Below are 20668 nucleotides of genomic sequence, written 5' to 3'. Positions count from 1 at the left end.
ATATCCTTATTTATTTTAAGAAAGAAGAAAAAACAAAATAAGTTACTGTACCTTTCCAATGAATTATGAATTGGCACAATAGGATGTTTCATCTCGAAAGAAGCAAAGAAATGAGAGTTTACATGTTAAAATTCCAACAAGGCATAGAGTTTTATCACATATGAAAGTGGTAAATATGACTATAACATATACTGCCCCAGTCAACAGGAATAATTTTACAATCTCCCTGAAGAAGGGAGTCATTGATCCCAATCAGTCCTCAGTACTTATTCAATAAAAGTATCCAAATTTCTAAGGAAAAGGAAGATGGTCTTTGGAAGGACCTAATTATCATAGCTAAACTTTTGGTGGTTGGCTTTCTTGTAACTTCAGTTATGCTCATTAAACATAATAAATTTCAAACTCTGATACAGTATTGTATCAAACATTGGAAGTATAAAGGTAAACTGTACGGAGTTTCTGCCCTTAAGGTAATTTCAATATAAAATAAGGCTAAAATAGGGATATGCATAGAGGAGAAGCTCTTAGCCCAACTTAAGTATTCAGGAAATAAATTAAATTTTAAAGAATGAATAAGAAAGGCATTCTTAGTCCTCAGAAATGGCACAAAGATGCGGGGAGAGCTACAAGCAATTAATACTGGTTCAAGTCAGATAATGACAGAAAGAGAATCTGAGAATGTGGAAAGAGGCTAAGAAGTTTTGACTTAACTTGTAGGCAATGAGGGAGTCACTGAAAAAGTTCAGGTGAAGTCCAATTGCACCACCTGAATGGAAATACCTTTGGTTGCCTGGAAAGTTCAGGCTGATGGTGATTAGCTAGAAGGCTACCATAAATCTCAGCAAGACTCACTGGGACAAGGAGGCTGGAGAGAAGAAGCTAGCTACATCAGAGACATGTTTAGATAGTAAAGTTACCAAAATTAATGACTGAATTTGGGGGACTGAGGGCAGATATAAAAGTGGACAAAAAAGGAAATCCACTAAAAAATGTTTTTATTAGTTGCCAAAGGATGATGGAGAACATAATTTAGTATATCACTTTAACTTTTCAACTTTTGATTATGCCTTGCTGCAGCCAAGCTGATCTGGACTGCTACCTTGTTGGACTTGAGCATGGCCAGCTGCGGTGATCCTGGGGGGGTGCGATAGAGCAGCTCAGAGGTGAAGGCTGCATTTGCAATCTGCATGCACTCTTCCAAAGTCTTCAGAAAAGTATTGCAGGTTGACTTCAGCAGAGTTCCCACATCAATTCCCTCCTACAAAACAATCACAGTGGAAGACTCCTTCACCATGCTAAAAAAGAAAAAGCTCAATGTGGAATATCCTTATAGGTTTTTATCCACAACAAAATAATAATGTACCCACATATTTTTCTGGACTAGTATATACATCTGTTATAAAAGAAAAATACTGAGTGAGTCCAATTTATCTGTTAACCATACACATGCCTAAACCTCAATCTGACCCTTCACACTCAGCCACCACTCCTGCTGAAGGTAACAACTTCTTTCAACTCAACAATATTATATGCCAGCACTGGACCAGGTAGTGGGCACAGAGCCCTCTTGGAGTTTCCAGCCTTTAAGGGGTGTCAGACATGAAACAGAATCACATGGACTGAAGACCAATGGGATCAGTGGAAAAATGTCTCCCATGACTGAGTAAAAATGAGGTTCTAAAATAGAAGCATTAGAAACCACAAATCACATGCTTGTTTTCGGAATGGGTTTTTTGGCTTTCAGTACAGATGGGTCTAAAAGGTTTCGGCAACTGGAATTCTTTTGAACATTTAATCATTTTTTCTTTTAAGTTATTTTACTTGTTCAAGGTATTTTTCCTCTAGCTATTGATATTAACAAGCTGTTCAGGAACCTGAGGCCACACACCCTGACTGGAGAGTGCAGTAACCACATCCTAACGGTGTTAAAATAAGTCCCACCTCCAAGACCTCCCTTTGTTCCATACAAGGAAAGTAACTGCTATAGCCAATCAGCAAATGCCCAGTATAACTTGTTCCTTTTCAGTCTATAAAAATCCCCAGCCTCTATAGCTCTCTTCAGAGCTCCTTTTATTACAAAATAAGATAACTCAGGAACATCCAGGTGGAAGAGACGCACAGGGCAAGGCGTCCAGCAAGGAGCTCAGAGCTCCCATGCTAGATGAGCACACCTCTTTCCCCACATCTCCATGAGTTCACCAAGTTGGTAGCTCTCAGAACCTCCTCCTTTGAGTTATGGAAGCTTCATTATATAGGCATCACTGATTAAGTCACTGACCATTGGTGAATGAACTCAATCTTCAGCCCCTCTGCCCTCCCAGGAAGAGGTCGTGCCAGAATGAAAGTTCCAACCCTCTAACTCACTGTCTGGGTCCACAGTCAACCAGCCCCCATCCTTTTGTACTTTCCAGCACTTGCCTCATTAACATAACAAAATACCTTTATCACTTTCATCACAGAAATTCCAAGGGTTTTAGGAGCCTGTGCCAGGAACCGGAGGAAGACCAAATATATATTTATTATAAATCACAATAGCACAACCACACTTTCACTAACAAGTTCCCAAGGCACTTACAGAAATACCTAGGAGTTACTGAGGGTTTGGTTCCAGGCCACTGCAATAAAGCGAATATCCCAATAAAATGAGTTAAATGAATATTTTTGTTTTCCAGTGCATATAAAAAGTTTTACACTTTACTTAGTATATTAAGTGTGCAATAGCATTGTCTAAAAAAATAAAATATATAAAAATAATTTAAAAATATTGCTAAAAAATGCTAATCATCTCAACTTTCAGTGAGTCATTATCTTTTTGCTGGTAGAGGGTCTTGCATTGTTGACAGCTGCTGACCATGAGGGTGGTGCTTGCTGAAAGTTGGGTTGGCTGTGGCAATTTCTTAAATTAAGATAACAATGAAGTTTGCCATATAGTTGGGCTCTTCCTGTCAAGAGGATTTTTTCCATAACATCTGATGCTGTTTGACAGTATTTTACCCACAGCAGAAGTTCTTTCAAAATTGGAGTCAGTCCTCTCAAACCCTGACAGTGCTTTATCAACAACGTTTATGTGATATTCTAAATCCTTTGTTGTCATTACAAGTCTTCACAGCATCTTCACCAGGAGTAATTCCATCTCAAGAAACCAGTGTCTTTGCTCATTCATAAGAAGCAATCTGTCACCCATTCAAGATTTATGAGACTGCAGCAATTTTATCACATCTTCAGGCTCCACTTCTAATTCTAGTTCTTTGCCATTTCCTCTGCATCTGCAGTTACTCCTTCCACTGAAGCCTTGAACCCCTCTCAAGGTCATCCTTGAGGGTTGAAATCAACTTCTTCCTAACTCTTGTTCATGTTGATATTTTGACCTCTTTCTATGAATCAAAAATGTTCTTAATGGTATCTAGAATGGCAAATCCTTCCTAGAAGGTTTTCGATTTACTTTGCCCAGATCGATCAGAGGAATCACTGTCTATGGTAGCTATAGCCTTACGAGACGTATTTCTTAAATAATAAGACTTGAAAGTTGAAATTGCTCCTTGATGCACAGGCTGCAGAATGGAAGCTGTATTAGCAGCCATGAAAACAACACTAACCTCATCGTACATCTCCATCAGAGCTCTTGTGTGACCAGGCGCATTGTTAATGAGCAGTAATATTCTGAAAGAAATATATTTTCTTAGTAGTAAATCTCAACAGTGGGTTTAAAATATTTAGTAAACCATGCTGTAAAGTGAGGTGCTGTCATCCACGCTTTGTTGGTCTGTTGACATAGCTCAGGCAGAGTAGATTTAGCATAAGTCTAGCATTTTCAGAATGGGAAATGAGCAATGGCTTCGATTTAAAGTCACCAGCTGCATTAGCTCCTAACAAGGCAGTCAGTCATCCTGTTCTGTGAAGCCAGACACTGATTTCTCATCTCCAGCTATGTAAGTCCTAGATGGCATCTTCTTCCAATAGCAAGCTGCTTTGTCTATACTGAAAATCAGTTGTTTGGTGCAGCCACCTTCATTATCTTAGCTAGATCATCTGGAGAACGTACTGAAGCTTCTACAGCAGCACTTACTGCTGCTTCACCTTCACTTTTACGTTATGAAGATGGCTTTTTTCCTTAAACCTCATGAACCAATCTTCAAACTTCTGTACCTTCCTTACCTCTCTTCACAAAATTGAAAGGTCTTGCTCTGGATTAGGCTTTGGCTTAAGGGAATGTTGAGGTTGGTTTGATCTTCTATCCAGACCACTAAAACTTTCTCCGTATCAGCAGTAATGTTGTTTTACTTTCTCATCATTATGAGTTCACTGAAGCAGAACTTTTAATTTCCTTCAATAACTTTTCCTTTGCAATCACAACTTCACTATTTGGCACAAGAGGCCTAGCTTTCAGATTATCAGCTTTTGACATGGCTTCATCACTAAGCTTAATCATTTCTAGCTCTTGATTTAAAATGAAAGACATTCAACGCTTCTTTTCATTTGAATACTTAGAGGTCATTGTAGGGTTATTAACTATCCTAACTTCAATATTTTGTCTCTTGTAATAGGGAGTCTCTAGGAAAGGGAGAGAGATGGGGCAGCAGCTGATCATTGGAAAAGTCAGAACATATACAACATTTATCGATTAAGTTCACCATCTTCTGAGTGTGGTTTATGGTGCCAAAAACAATTATAATAGTAACATCAAGGATTACTGATCACTGGATCACCATAACAAATATAATAATGAAAAAGTTTGAAATATTCCAAGAATTACCAAAATGTGACACAGAAACATGAAGCGAGTAAATGCTTTTGGAAAAATAGCACAAACAGAACTGCTCGATGCAAGGCTGCCACAAATTTTCGATTGCAAAAAACATGAATTTATCTGCAAAGCAAATAGAAGTAAAATAAAACAAGGCATGCCTATACTGTAAGTACTTCCTTGAATTAAAAATTATTGTGTTCACATTTTGCCTTCCCTCTGGACTAGGGCTTTTCTATCCTGACACTGCTGATACTTGGGGCATGCTTATTTTTGGGGTGGGGCAAGTAGGGGGGGTAACTTTCCGTCCACTGCAGGATGTTAAGCAGCATCCTGGCCTCCACCCACTAGATGCCAATAGCACTCCCTCAGTCATGACAACCAAAAACGTCTCCAGACATGCCAAATATTTGCTCTGGGTTGAGAAACTCTTCTCTAGGCTATAAACATCCCAAGAGTCAGGAATTTAATGTTTTCTAGGTACCCTTCCCCTCCCACTCCTCTAGAACAGTCTTTTGTACACAATAGGCAGTTGCTGAATAAAACAGCCCAAAGGAAGTGAATACAGGTGAGTTAAGTCAAGTCACCTTTATTAGAAAGTCTCAAAGCATATACACTACTAGTAACCTAGTGTCCTTCTATTACCTAAGAAGAGTAATTTAAAACCACTAATTACAATCTGCAGATTCTTCATTTTGTAGGCATTTGTTTTTCAAATTATAACTTCTTTGAGATCAGAGCAGAGCCCTCTCTGGTTTCATGTAAGCCACTCAATACACTGGTTAACACCAGACAGATTTTTTAATATGTTCCAGGATGAGTGAATGACAACTTTATTAATAAATGTTAAAAACCGTGATACTTGCTGATGATGGAGAGAAAACAAGCTGTGTCTTCATCTTCAAAAACAGTAGTCTATACTAAAGCAGAAGAATTACTATGGTGAAACAAAAATCCTGTAATAGCTCATCAAAAGTGACAGATATGCATTATCAACAGACATGATGTTGGCATCTCAGTGCCCACACCTATTGAAATGACTCTACTACACAGATTTTATTTTAAAAAGTGATGCAACCTGGTAGAAACATATTTTAGTACATCAGTACTAAAGTTAAAGGCTCCAAATGCTACAGTTAATGTATCTTGAATTCACTCAGTAAGGAAAACTATATGCTTCCATATGCTGGAATGCATAATTTCTTCTCTGTGTTGAGTTTTGTTACTTTTGTTTCTCCAAAAAATATTAAATTCCAAGATAGTCAAGCATTACGTGAGACTAAGCATCACCTGTAAGCTCCATTGTTGCCTCCTTTCACATGGCTAAGACAAATAATATTTTACCTCTGAATTGGACACACCAGCTGTGGTCACTTCTTTTGTTTTATCTACTTGCTGAACGAGGAGGTCACAGTAAAGTCTTAGTTCCGACATTTTCGTTTTCAAGTTTTCAGTGTTTTCAGCAAACTCTGAATAACAAAATGATGATAATGTAATGACCAGAATGAATAAATAATTTACTATGCAGATAGTACACCATACAGATAGCAGAATACATAACCTATGCCTAAAGTCAGATATTTACAGTATGGTTTAAGGACATGATATAGGTGAAGATAGAGGAGCAAGAAAAACAGAAAATGGAGATTTCCAGTCTTTTAAAATATCCTACATCATTTCTTGAGCCAATATATTGAATCAACAGTACAGGAAGAAGGAAACAGTATTACTTCTGATCCACTTATGTCAGAACTGTGAGCAGAGTCAAAGGTTCAGAGTTTGGTTGCAGTTCTGCTGATATGGTGCTCAAATCTGGGAAACAGTGTTCTGTAACATTCAATTACCACTAAAACCTCATTAACTCAGAACACTAGTCCAGCGCGCTTCCTGTCAAGGCAGCTGGCACCCTCTGTGCACCTGCTGCTCCCTCATTAGCATAGCATTCCAGCTACCCTGGCACCCAGGGCTCAGCTCTCTTTTCTTCTTGATGAAAAAGGTAAATGTTATCACCTGATCTGAGTCAAAGATGACAGTTTCTAGAATTTGCTCCCAATTTAGCCTTAAAAAACAACCAATGAAGAGGTCATTTTACTGTGTCTACTTGAAACGTTAAGTACATCTGCCACAGCTCTCATAAGAAAGGTTCCCTGAAACACTTCCCAGAGGCTCCTCTCTCCCACCAATCTCCTCAAGTATACATATAGTATACATATAGGGCTAAGGGACTGAGAAGGTGGTGACTAGGGCTCAGGCAATAAGCCCTGGATTCTGGACCCAGTCCAAACAGAGGTTGTGCCAGGTTCTCAAGAGACCTAGTGATGTCAAGCTAGTGAGCATTAAGCACTGGCAACCTAACAATTAAGTATCCATCCCATCTCAAGGAAAGGAAAGGGAAAGCAGGTGTTAACTGAAGAAAGAACCCTGACCCAAGTTCTTAGTTCAGCTACTTTTTACCAAAGATCTATTTTATGCCAGACTGAGTACTAGACAGTTTCATATCATCACTAATCTTCATGGTAATCCTTCTAAGTAAGCTATTACTTCTTTCTAAAGTATGAGGAAACTGAGGATCAAAGAGTTTAAGTGACTTATGTCAAGATCACAAAGCCAGTAACCTGGAAAGCCATGATTTGAGTCCAGTTCGATTTGGCTCCTGTACTGTATTATGTTATGCTAAGAAAGAAGAGTTAGATACAGACAGTGGTTTAAATTCCACTGAGATATATAGCATTTGCATGATACAAAAAGCTGGCTAGGTGGTCAGAGGCAAGGTAACAACACAGAGATGCCATTGGGTAATCCCCACAGTTCTCAGACCAGAGGATAATCAACACTTGCCTTTTTCCTTCTGGGTCCTACTGTCTGTCAGGCAAGCCTTGGCTGACCCCAGTGCCACCAGCCACCGCTGTCTCTCAGCCACACTTCTGGCTTTCAGGTAGAAATATTGCTCCCCAGGGATTATCAGGTCCATGCGTGTATTATCTACAGAATGAACTGGGAGCAAGGAGAGGGAGGTCAGAAATCTAGAACAGCTCTATCTGCGTAGCCTCCACCCCACCTAAATTCTTGAGCTCAACTGGTGCCAGACACTGAAGGCTTCTTCCAAGAGAGGATGAGAGCCCTTCTTCCTCTCCTAGTTTCTTTCTAAACACCTCTGCTGATGAAGAGGGAAAATCCTGGAAGTGACTCTAAGGTTTCACCAAAACTTTGGTCTAAAAAAGAATCACCCAATTCTCCTTAGGATCTTTTATCAGAATAGAAAAGGAATTTCCTCTTTAGCTTGTATATGTAAAGACCAAAAAGACTTGCATGCCAACAAGCTCTTTATCTCCTTGGGATTACTGGAAAGCAATCAAGAACACAGTATTTTTCCTTTTCTACTTTCCTTCAGAAGTCAGATCAAAAGTGTGAGAATTCCCTCAGAGCCCTTCAGGAGAAGGCACATGCAAACCACACTCTCTTTCACCCTCTACTCCCACCCCCAAAATTCCCTTCCAATTATTTTCTCTTCTACTCTGTTTCTCAGCCTCATCTTCTCAGCATGTCCCAAGTGTCCCAAAACTAAGAAGTAAAGGCTATTTGCAGGACTGTTAGGTGTTTGGTTGCTTCTTTTGAGTATGTGGTGGTGGCAAGAGGGGTGTGTGTTGTGTCCTGATTTAAACATAGAAGTGTCTGATGCTACAGTAAAAAGACTTAAGTCAGCTTTACAAATAGTCACTGGCCCCAGATGAACACATGACTAACGAATGAGCACTAGATGTGTGGTTAAGCACAGTGCTCTCATTTATCTCTGACTACCCCTTAATCAACTTCCTTATAAAATTTGGCTGCAGTTTGAGGTCTTATTTGCAAAGCTTTCTTTTGGGACACAACACTATGTATCTTTGTCAGTACTACAGGAGCAGCAGAGAAAGGCACCCAGAGGCCAGTGCTTTTTATATTTGTGGGGGTGGGGGTGACAGAGAAAAGTAAGACTTCCTAGTCTCCTGGTTTCTCACCTTGAATTTCACAGACTGCCATTTGGATGCTCCCCTTGCAACCTTTCCAGGCATCTTCAGGAGAATCATAATAGGATAATATTCCCCCACAGAGAAGGAACCATCGAGGCTGCCAACCTGAAAACAGAAGCAAGAGCATGGTCTCCATTACTGTCTGCATGCTAGGTACCTCCCAGAACACAGAACGAGAACCTGGTAAGAGATGTTAGGTCCCTGCTCTAAAGAACTTACATTCCAGGGGAGACTCTAAGGGGAAGAAGTAGCCTAGAAAATACCTGTATGTTTGATCCCATTTTTGTGAAATAAAAATAAATACCCACAGAGGCATATATTTTTAGTCACATAATACATAGAAGTCTGGAAGAATCAGCAACACATAGTGATGATTCTCCAGGTAATGGGATTACCAATGATTTTTACTCCCTTTTTCTCTAATACAGTACTAGTAATCTGTTTTTCCATTTTTCCCAGATAAAAATATTACTTTCCTAACCAATATTATCACACACTTGTTCTCCTCCCTTCTGCTCAATAAAAATTATTCCAAACCTAGAAATGATGTAAAGATTCTATTGCTCTCAACGTCATACAGAGTGCTAATAGATCTGCCTAGGGTTAGATGATCTGTAGGAAAAGGTTACTTTGACTTACTATTTAGTACTGATCCACTGAAATGGAGTAATTTTATAACAGTCAAAGACCTGATTACGTTTACTTCACAGAATTTCAGGGGACAAACCATATATAGTCAAGATATACATCTTATCTAGACCCCTAACACAACCTATATTCTAGTCAAACCAGATTTATTTGCTGTGTTCCCACTTCTGGGCTTTTGCTCAAGATGGGTCTTCTTCCTAAAATGCCTTGTCATTCTCCTGAGTCAGGTTTATTTTTTTCCTTTCTGTGAAATGCCATAGCCCTTTAGGGATATGTTTATCTCATGGGACTCTTCTGGGTTGAGGAAGCCTGAGAGAAGGCTGGGAGGATATTTCAGCAGAGCCATAGGGGCTTTCTAGATAAAGACATCTGATGATGGATCCTTGGGGGTTGATTCACACAAAGGAGGGCTTGAGACTCAAAGAGCTGTTTCAGTCCCAAGTCAGAAAGCAGGAAAAGACCAATGTCCCAGCTCAAGCAACAAGGCAGGTAGAGTTCCCTCTTATTCAGCCCTTTTGTTATATTTAGGTCTTTGCACAAGACCCACTCAGATTAGGAAAAGCAATCTACTTTACTTGATCTACCAATTCAAATGTTCATCTCATTAAGAAACACCCTCACAGACATACCCAGAATGATGTTTGGCCACATGCCTGGGCACCACTTGGCCCAAGCAAATTGACACATAATTAACCATCATATACCACCAATTTTAAGACATACCATTATTTTATGCAACACAAGAAATAAAAAAATTACCTGCCCATTAAGCAAAGGCAGAGGAACTTATTCTAAAATGCTTCCTGATTTGAATTGTTGAAATATGAAAACCATGCCTAAAATTTTTTAAAATGTGACACTAAATTAGGTTTATCTTAAGGAATCTGAAAAATGTGAAACAGCACCCTCCTCCCCAACATACAGTTTTGTTTGCAGTAAGTTATTTTTTTAGCTTTAAAAAAATATTTTTATACATATATATATTGTTTATTAGGGTATCATTGATACACAACCTCATGCTCAGGTTTCACATGAGCAACATTGTGGTTACTACATTCCCCCCAATTATCAAGTCCCCACCACATACCCTATTACAGTCACTGTCCATCAGCATAGTGAGATGCTATAGAGTCAATACTTGTCTTCTCTGTGCTATACTGCCTTCCCCGTGACACCCCCCTATATTATGTGTGTTATTCATAATACCCCTTAATTTCCTTCTCCTTCCCTTCCCAGTCACCCTCTCCAACCCCTTTTCCTTTGGTAACTGCTAGTCCCTTCTTGGAGTCTGTAAGTCTGCTGCTATTTTGTTCCTTCCGTTTTTGCTTTGTAGTTATATTCCACAAATGAGTGAAATGATTTGGTACTTGTCTTTCTCTGACAGGCTTATTTCACCGAGCATAATACCCTCTAGCTCCATCCACGTTGCTGCAAATGATAGGATTTGTTTTCTTCTTATGGCTGAAGAATATTCCATTGTGTATATATACCACATCTTCTTTATCCATTCATTTACTGATGGACACTTAGATTGCTTCCATGTCTTGGCTATTGTAAATAGTGCTGTGATAAACATAGGGGTGCATATGCCTTTCTGAATCAGGGATCTTGTTTTCTTTGGGTAAATTCCTATTAGTGGAATTACTGGGTCAAATGGCATTTCTAGTTTTAGCTCTTTGAGAAACCTCTCTATGGCTTTTCACAATGGTTGAACTAATTTACATTCCCACCAGCAGTGTAGGAGGGTTCCCCTTTCTCTGCACCCTTGCCAGCATTTGTTGTTGCTTGTCTTTTGGATGTTGGCCACCCTAACTGGTGTGAGGTGACATCTCATTGTGGTTTAATTTGCAATTCCCTGATGATTTGTCATGTGGAGCATCTTTTCATGTGCCTGTTTGCCATCTGAATTTCCTCTTTGGAGAAGTGTCTGTTCAGATCCTCTGCCCATTTTTAATCGGGTTATTTGCTTTTGCTTTTTGGGTGTTGAGGAGTGTGAGCTCTTTATATATTTTGTATATTAACCCCTTATTGGATATGTCATTTACGAATATATTCTCCCATACTGTAGGATGTCTTTTTGTTCTGCTGATGGTGTCCCTTGCTGTACAGAAGCTTTTTAGTTTAATGTAGTCCCATTTGTTTATTTTTGCTTTTGTTTTCCTTACCCAAGGAGATTTGTTCAGGAAAAAGTTGCTTGTGTTTATATTCAAGAGATTTTTACCTATGTTTTCTTCTGAGTTTTATGGTTTCATGACTTACATTCAAGTCTTTGATCTATTTTGAGTTTACTTTTGTGTATGCAATTAGACAGTAATCCAGTTTCATTCTCTTATATATAGCTGTCCAGTTTTGTCCACACCAGTTGTTGAAGAAGCTGTCATTTCTCCACTGTATATTCATGGCTCCTTTATCATATATTAAATGCCCATATATGTGTGAGTTTATATTTGGACTCTCTAATCTATTCCATCGGTGTATGGTTCTGTTCTTGTGCCAGTACCAAACTGCCGTGATTACTGTGGCTTTGTAGTAGAGCTTGAAGTTGGGAAGTGTAATGATCCACCCCGCTTTATTCTTCCTTCTGAGGATGGTTTTGGCTATTCAGGGTCTTTTGTGGTTCCATATGAATTTTGGAACTATTTGTTCTAGTTTGTTGAAGAATCCTGTCGGTATTTTGATAGGGATTGCATTGAATCTGTAGATTGCTTTAGGCAGGATGGCCATTTTGACAATATTAATTCTTCCTACCCATGAGCATGGGATGTATTTCCATTTACTGGTGTCTTCTTTAATTTCTCTCAAGAGTGTCTTGTAGTTTTCAGGGTACAGATCTTTCATTTCTTTGATTAGGTTTATTCCTAGGTCTTTTATTCTTTTTGATGCAATTGTGAATAGAGTTGTTTTCCTGATTTCTCTTTCCGCCAGTTCATTGTTAGTGTATAGGAATGCAACAGATTTCTGTGTATTAATTTTGTATCTGGCAACTTTGCTGAATTCAGGTATTAGTTCTAGTAGTTTTGGAGTGGTTTCTTTAGGGTTTTTTATGTACACTATCATGTCATCTGCAAACAGGGACAGTTTAACTTGTTCCTTGCCAATCTGGATGCCTTTTATTTCTTTGTGTTGTCTGATTGCTGTGGCTAGAACCTCCAGTACTATGTTGAATAAAAGTGGTGAGAGTGGACATCCTTGTCTTGTTCCTGATCTTAGAGGAAAGGCTTTCAGCTTCTCACTGTTACGTATAATGTTGGCTGTGGGTTTGCGTTTGTGGCCTATATTATGTTGAAGTACTTGCCCTCTATACCCATTTTGTTGAGAGTTTTTACCATGAGTGGATGCTGAACTTTGTCGAATGCTTTTTCATCATCTATGGGATGATCACATGATTTCTGTCCTTTTTGTTGATGTAGTGGATGATATTGGTGGATTTTCTAATATTGTACCATCCTTGCATCCCTGGAATAAGTCCCACTTGATCATGATGGATGATCTTTTTGATATATTTTTGAATTCGGTTTACTAATATTTTGTTGAGTATTTTTGTATCTATGTTTATCAGGGATATCGGTCTGTAATTTTCATTTTTTGTGGTGTCTTTGCCTGGTTTTGGTATTAGAGTGATGCTAGCTTCACAGAATGAGTTTAGAAGTATTCCCCCCTCTTCTACTTTTTGAAAAACTTTAAGGAGGATAGGTATTAGGTCTTCTCTAAATGTCTGATAAAATTCAGCAGTGAAGCCATCTGGTCTGGGAGTTTTGTTCTTATTTAGTTTTTTGATTACCAATTCAATTTCATTGCTGGTAATTGGTCTGTTTCTTCCTGGGTCAGTCTTGGAATGTTTTATTTTTCTAGGCAGTTGTCCATTTCTTACAGCTTATTCAATTTGTTAGCATAAAATTTTTCACAGTATTTCTCTAATAATTCTTTGTATTTCAGTGGTGTCCATTTAATGATTTTTCCTTTCTCATTTCTGATTCTGTTTATGTGTGTAGACTCTTTTTTTCTTGATAAGTCTGGCTAGAGGTTTATCTATTTTGTTTATTTTCTCAAAGAACCAGTTCTTGGTTTCATTAATTCTATTGTTTTATTCTTCTCAATTTTTAAAATTTATTCTCTGATCTTTATTATGTCCCCCCTTCTACTGACTTTGGGCCTCATTTGTTCTTCTTTTTCCAATTTCATTAATTGTTAATTTAGACTGTTCATTTGGTATTGTTCTTCTTTCTTGAGATGGTCCTGAATTGCTATATACATTCCTCCTAGAACTGCCTTCGCTGCATCCCACAGAAGTTGGAGCATTGAGCTGTTGTTTTCATTTGTCTCCATATACTGCTTGATTTGTTTTAATTTGGTCATTGACCCACTGATTATTTAGGAGCATATTGTTAAGCCTCCATATGTTTGTGGGCCTTTTTGTTTTCTTTACACAATTTATTTCTAGTTTCATACCTTTGTGATCTGAGAAGCTGGTTGGTACAATTTCAATCTTTTTGAATTTACTGAGGCTCTTTTTGTGGCCTAGTATATGATATATTCTGGAAAATGTTCCATTTGTACTTGAGAATGTGTATCCTGTTCCTTTTGGGTGGAGTGTTCTGTAGATGTCTGTTAGGTCCATCTGTTCTAATGTGTTGCTCAGTGCCTCTGTCTCCTTACTTATTTTCTGTCTGGTTGATCTGTCCTTTGGAGTGAGTGGTGTGTTAAAGTCTCCTAAAATGAGTGCATTGCATACTATTTCCCCCTTTAATTCTGTTAGTATTTGTTGTATATATTTGGGTTCTCCTATGTTGAGTGCATAGATATTTATAATGGTTACATCCTCTTGTTGGACTGATTCCTTTATCATTGTATAACGTCCTTCTTGGTCTCTTGTTACTGTCTTTGTTTTGAAGTCTATTTTATCTGATATAAGTATTGCAATTCCTGCTTTTCTGTTTGCAGTAAGTTTTGAAAGTAGCTGGTAAAATTATGTAGTAACTGAAATGATACCTTCCCTGTAACAAGTTCTATATTTACCTAGAAGTTCTAATTATACTAGAGGAAGTTCAAAATACCTTTATTGTGTAGTTTTTAATTACAAAAAACTAAGACCAAGAAAAACTTCTTTAAAACATAAAGTTCCTGGAATTTCAGAAGGCATGATAAGAGACTGCAGATATCTCATTCCTATTATACAAAATTCAAAGGCAGAGTAATGGGGAATCCTGAGTACTAATGAGACACACTGCTCTTTCATATCCAGTCCTGGGAAGCTCAGATACAGCTCAGGAATGATGAACTGTAGAAGAAAAGAGGTACTGTATATTAACTGTACTTCAATAAAAGAAAGGAAGAAAGGCAGAAAGAGAGGAAGGGAGGGAGAGAGGGAAGAAGGAAGAAAGAAAGAAAAGAGGCATGGATGATGAGCAGTCCATTAAACCATTTCTTCATTTAAAGTAATATGCAGTTACCCTGCTTAATGTTACATATCAGCTTGACTTGGCTAAGGGAGGCCCAGATGCTGGTAAAAACATTTTTTCAAGGTATATTTGTGGGGGTGTCTCTGAGAAAAATTAGCATTTGAGTCATGAGACTGAGAATACCCTCACCAATATGGGCAAATATCAACCAATCTACTGAAGACCTGAATAGAACAAAAAGGAAGAGGAAGGGCAAACCTGCTCTTCACTGGAGCTGAGATACCCATCTTCTGTCCTAAAACACTGGTGTTCCTGGTTCTCAGGCTTTTGGACTCAGACCAGGACTTACACTGAATTATATCACCAGCTTCCCTAGTTGTCCAGCTTGCAGAGAGCAAATCGTGGGACTTCTCAGTCTCTGTAAGTGCATAAGCCAATTCCTATATAAATCTCCTCATTCACAGATAGAATGACAGACAGACATATCTCCTACTGGTTGGGTTTCTCTCAAGAACTCTGACTAAACACTTAGAAATGATAAAATATTCAAAATAACAAAAGGGCAGATGAAAACTGTGGGTCTATACCAGTCCCTGGCCCATCAGACTATCATTAGAGTATCTTCATGTTCAACCCCCCTCCCTTTTTTTGCTATCCTTTACTGGAGATAGAATGAGGCATTAGCCAATCTCTCTATTTGGAAGGATTAGACAAGACATTTCAGTGAGCAGTGAAGTTTTAACTCATGTAAGCTACCACTGCCAGGGGTGGGATAGGGAATTAAAAAATGCCTATTTCACACACTTTGTATTACTCTGAATCATTTCATTACAAAAGGTATAGAGGACATTTATTTTTGGCAACCTAGCATCCACCCCCACCCCACCCCCACCCCCGCCATTTCCATTACTGAAAACTCTATCCAAGTAGTTTGGGTGGGACTGACGAATTCCAGGGTGGCTGTGTGATTAGATTGAGATGGAACTTCATATCCTCTGTCCTCAATGACACATTCTAAAACAGGCAAGTAATCCAACCAAAGAAAACTCTGGGACTTTTGCTGAGATGGGGGAAAGGCAGAAAGAAATGAAGACTGTCTCTTTTTCCTTTGGTCTTGAAGTTGTTTGCCTGGAGCTGTTTTTGCCATCACATGGAACCTCAACATGATTCACACATAAGGGGAAAGTGGGTGAGGCTATTGAGGGAGGCAGTAAAAGGGAGCAAATCTAGATGACAGTTTTTGAACATCTCAATCAGACCACGTTATACCAATAGAGAAGATATCCTCTGGACTTTTTAGTTAAGTGAACCAATAAATACCACTTTTTTATTTCAATCTGAGCTGGTTTTTCTGTAAATAAAAAGATTTCTAAAGTGTCACATAATTATTTCACTAAATGTAGTAAAAGCACTTGACAAAATCTAACACCCTTTCATAATAAACACTCTCAACAAACTAGGAATAGAAAAGAACTTCAACCTGAAAGGGACTCTAAAAAAACCCAGAGTTGACATCATATTTAATGACAAAAGACTGTATGCTTTTCCCCTAAGATTAGAAAAAGATGAGGATGCTTGCTCTCTACTACTTCCATTTAACGTTTTATTGGAGGTTCTAGCCAGGGCAATTAGGGTACAAAATGAAATAAGAGACATTCAGATTAGAAAGGATTAAGTAAATCTATCTCTATTCATAGATATGCTTTTGTGTTAAAAATAGTAATAATAACAATAACCACACCTAAAGAAGCCACTAAAAAACCTATTAAAATAAATTAGTTCAGCAAGGTTGCAAAATATAAGACCAATACACAAATATCAACTGTATTTCTTATACAGTTGCAATGAGCAATCTGAAAATGAAATTAAGAAAACTGCATTTACAAAAAGAATAAAATGCTTAGAAATAAAACAAGAACAGAAGTGTAAAACTTATACTCTGAAAAGTATAAAACACTATTCAAAGAAATTAAAGATTTGAAGATCAATACTCTAAAATTTACCAGCTTGTTCTTTTCTCATATACTGCAAATGTCTTTCTATACTTGACAGCAATGGTTTGCAAAATTCACTTTTTTCAGTTCAAATAATGTTGTATATACATTTTTTTCAATAAGCATAACTTTCTTCAAAAAATGTACTTATAATTAGATCTAAAATGATGTAGCTCATGTTAATTTTGCCCTATATTTTCTCCCTTTTTTATTTCACAACAGCCACTATTTAAAATTCAAACTGTTTAAATAGAGATGTTCTTTTCCCTTTAAGGATCCAAACCAAAAAAAGTGATTTCCTTTAAGATCCAAACCAAAAAAGTAATTACCCACTAAAAAATACTGTAGCTTCCCTTTTTTTTACTCAGCAGCCTTGTGACAAGTAGATCATATGAACACATCAACAAAAAACAAAAACAAAACAGCACTTCATTAAAAAGACACGATTTAAAAAATATTTATCTTAAAGTTTACACAGTTAAATTTCTTCTTTGGTTGACAGTTCTGAGTTTTGATAATCAAGATACAGAAAAATTCCATTACTCCCCCCCACTGAAATTCCTGTGTCCTACCCCTTTGTAGCCTTCCCCCCATACTTTACCCCTGGTCAGCCACCGTTGTTTTCATTTTAAAATGAAAATATTTTCTAATCTTGAAGACTTCCTCTTGATTCATGGGTTACTTAGAAGTTGCTGTTTAATCTCCTAATATTCGGGGATTTTGCATATCTTTATGTCATTGATTCTAGTTTACTGTTGTTAATGACACAGAACATTCTTTTACATTTGGCAGAGTTTCTATTGTAGCCAAAATATGGCTGATTTTAGTGAATGTTCCAAGTGCATTTGAAAAAAATGCTGTATTCTGCTATTGTTGGGGACTACTCTATAAAAGTCAATTAGGTTATATTGGTTGATAGTGTTCAGAGATCTTCTACATCTTTGGATGATTTATTATTTGTTCTGTGGATTACTGAAAGAAAAATGTTGAAGTTTCCAAGTATAATTGTGGATCTTTCTTTTTTTCAGTTCTGCTCCATATATTCTGATGTTCTGTTTTCTTAGATGTATAATCATTTAAGATTCCTAGGCCTTTTTAATGAATTGACTGTATAATATGCAATGCCTTCTTTATCTGTTGCAATTTTTCCTGTTCTAAAGCCTACTTTGTCTAATATTAATATAGCCGATTCAACTTCTTTTGATTAGTGTTTGTGTGGTATACCTTTTCCTGTCTTTTTATTTAACTTTTTAAATTTTAGAGCAGTTTTAGGTTTAAAACAAAGTTGAGAGGGAGGTACTGATTCCCCACAAGCCCCCCGCCTGAACACTTGCATAGCCTTCCCCAATATCAATCTTACTTACCAGAATGGTATGTTTTTTACCATTTACATTAATGCACCATAATCACCCAAGGTTCACAGTTTACACTAGAGTTCACTCTTGGTGCTGTACATTTTATGGGTTTGGAAAAATGTATAATGATATATGTCCATCATTATTCATCTCCCACCACAACTCTCCACCCCCCACCTATCTTTATTGTCTTCATAGTTTTTGCCTTTTCCAGAGTTGGATTCAGTATGTAGCCTTTTCAGATTGGCTTCTTTCACTTAGTAATATACATTCAAGGCTACTCTATGTCTTTTCATGACTTGATAGCTCATTTCTTTTAAGCACTGAATAATTTCCCATTTTCTGGATATATCACAGTTTATACATTTACCTAATGAAAGACATCTTGGTTGCTTCCAAGTTTGGGCTATTATGAATAAAGCTGCAATAAAGATCCTTGTGCAAGTTTTTGTGTGGACATATGTTTTTGGGCAGGCATAAGCCTTCGACTCCTTTGGGTAAATACTAAGGAGTGAGATTGCTGAATCATGTGGTAGGAGTATATTTAGTTTTGTAAGAAATTGTCAAACTGTATTCTAAAGCAGCTGCACCATTCTGCATTCCCATAAAATGTTTAAGAGTTAACCCTGTTATTATTATTATTTTTTAGATAATTATTTTTTATTGAAGGGTAGTTGACACACAGTATAACATTAGTTTCAGGTGTACAACACAGTGATTCAACATTTATATACATGATAATTCTAGGTACCAGCTATCACCATACCAAGTTGTTACAATATTTTGACTATATTCCTTAATTCTGTATAGGGGGGTCAATGCTCAATGCACAATCATTAATCCACCCCAAGCCTAATTTTCGTCAGTCTCCAATCTTCTGAAGCATAACGAACAAGTTCTTACATGAGTTAACCCTGTTATTTACACACCCTTGTCAGCATTTGGTATTGTCAGTGTTCTGGATTTTGGCCAAATAGGTGTGTAGTGGTATCTCACTGTTGCTTTAATTTGCATTTCCCTGATGACATATGATGTGGAGCTACTTTTCATATGCTTATTTGCCACCTGTATATATTCTTTGGTGAGTTGTCTGTTATGGTCTTTGGCCCATTTCTTAATCAGGCTCTTTCTTTACTTATTGTTGAGTTTTAAGAGTTTTTTTGTATATTTTGGATAACAGTCCTTTTATCAGATGTGTCTTTTACAAATATTTTATCTCAATCTCTGATTTATCTGCTAAGTCTCTTGATATTTTCTTTCACAGAGCAGATATTTTTAATTTCAATGAAGTTCAGCTTATCAAGTATTTCTTTCATGGATTGTGTGTTTGGTATTATATCTAAAAAACCATCACAATACCCAAGGTCATCTAGGTCTTCTATGTTACTTTCCAGGAGTTTCATAGTTTTGCACTTTACATTTATGTCTACAATCCATTTTGAGTTAATTCAGGTGAAGGGAGTAAGTCTGCTAGATTCATTTTTCTGTATGTGGATCTCCAGTTGTTCCAGCACCATTTGTTGAAGAGATTACCTTTCCTCCATTGTACTGCCTTTGCTCCTTTGTCAAAAATCATTTGTTTGTATTTATGTGGATCTACTTCTGGGCTCTCCATTCTGTTCTGTTGATCTATTTGTCTATTCTCTCACCAATACCACACAATGTTGACTACTGTAACTTTACGATAAGTCTTGAAATCAAGCAGTGTCAGTCTTTCAGCTATCTCCTTCAATACTGTGTTGGCTATTCTGGGTCTTTCTCCTCTCCAGATAAACTTTGAATCAGTTTGTTGACATCCATATAATAACTTGCTGTGATTTCTGATTAGGATTGCACTGAATAAATAGAACAAGTTGGAAGAACTGACATCTTGACAAACAGTGAGTCTTCCTATCCATGAACATGGAATATCTCTCCATTTACTTAGCTTTTATTTGATTTCACCCCCAGTTTTATAGTTTTCCTCATATAGATCTTGCACATATTTTGTTGGATTTATAACTAAATATTTCATTTTGGGTGTGTTAATGTAATAGTATTATGTTTTAAAATTCAAATTCCACTTGTTCACTGTTGGTGTATAGGAAAGCAACTGATTTTTGCATATTAACCTTGTATCCTGCAACCTTGTTGTAATCACCTATTACTTTCAGTTTTTTTGTCAGGTCTTTTGGATTTTCTACATAGGCAATTGTGTCATCTGTGAACAAAAACAGTTTTATGTCTTTCTTCCCAATCAGTATTATTTTTATTTCCTTTTCTTTCCCTATTTGCAAGGACTTCCAGTATCATGTTAAAAGTTGTGGTAAGAGGGGACAACATCGCTGCTTTGTAACTGATCTTGGTGGGAAAGCTTTTAGTTTCTCACCATTAAGTATGATGTCAGCTGTAGGTTTTTGCAAATAATCTTTATTAATTTGAGAATGTTCTCTATTCCCAGTTTACTGAGTTTTTTTCATGAATGGAAAAAGTGCTTTTTCTGTATCTATTGATATTGTCATTTTTCTTTTCTAGCCTG

At 37.3% G+C, this 20668-nt stretch overlaps 1 protein-coding gene across 8 annotated transcripts in view; it reads right to left on the bottom strand.

Moving 5' to 3' along the window:
- Window positions 1–20668, bottom strand: part of PLEKHA8 (pleckstrin homology domain containing A8) — a 94814-nt gene that overhangs the window by 62771 nt on the left and 11375 nt on the right. For all 8 annotated transcript variants that reach the window (XR_008998520.1, XR_005027157.2, XM_036897365.2 and 5 more), the window contains exons 2-6: window positions 8743–8859; window positions 7583–7738; window positions 6089–6213; window positions 1100–1258; window positions 52–92 (exon numbers count right to left, since the gene is read on the bottom strand). Coding sequence is in view for 6 of the 8 variants with exons in the window: in XM_036897365.2 (XP_036753260.2) it covers window positions 52–92; window positions 1100–1258; window positions 6089–6213; window positions 7583–7738; window positions 8743–8859 (598 nt within the window). In the remaining 2 variants the exon portion in view is untranslated. The remainder of the gene's footprint in view (window positions 1–51; window positions 93–1099; window positions 1259–6088; window positions 6214–7582; window positions 7739–8742; window positions 8860–20668) is intronic.

The sequence above is a fragment of the Manis pentadactyla genome, chromosome 7, assembly GCF_030020395.1.
Source record: "Manis pentadactyla isolate mManPen7 chromosome 7, mManPen7.hap1, whole genome shotgun sequence".
NCBI lineage: Eukaryota > Metazoa > Chordata > Mammalia > Pholidota > Manidae > Manis > Manis pentadactyla.
The sequence above is the reverse complement of the archived record's forward strand: the minus strand, read 5'-3'. Positions and strand labels throughout refer to the sequence as shown.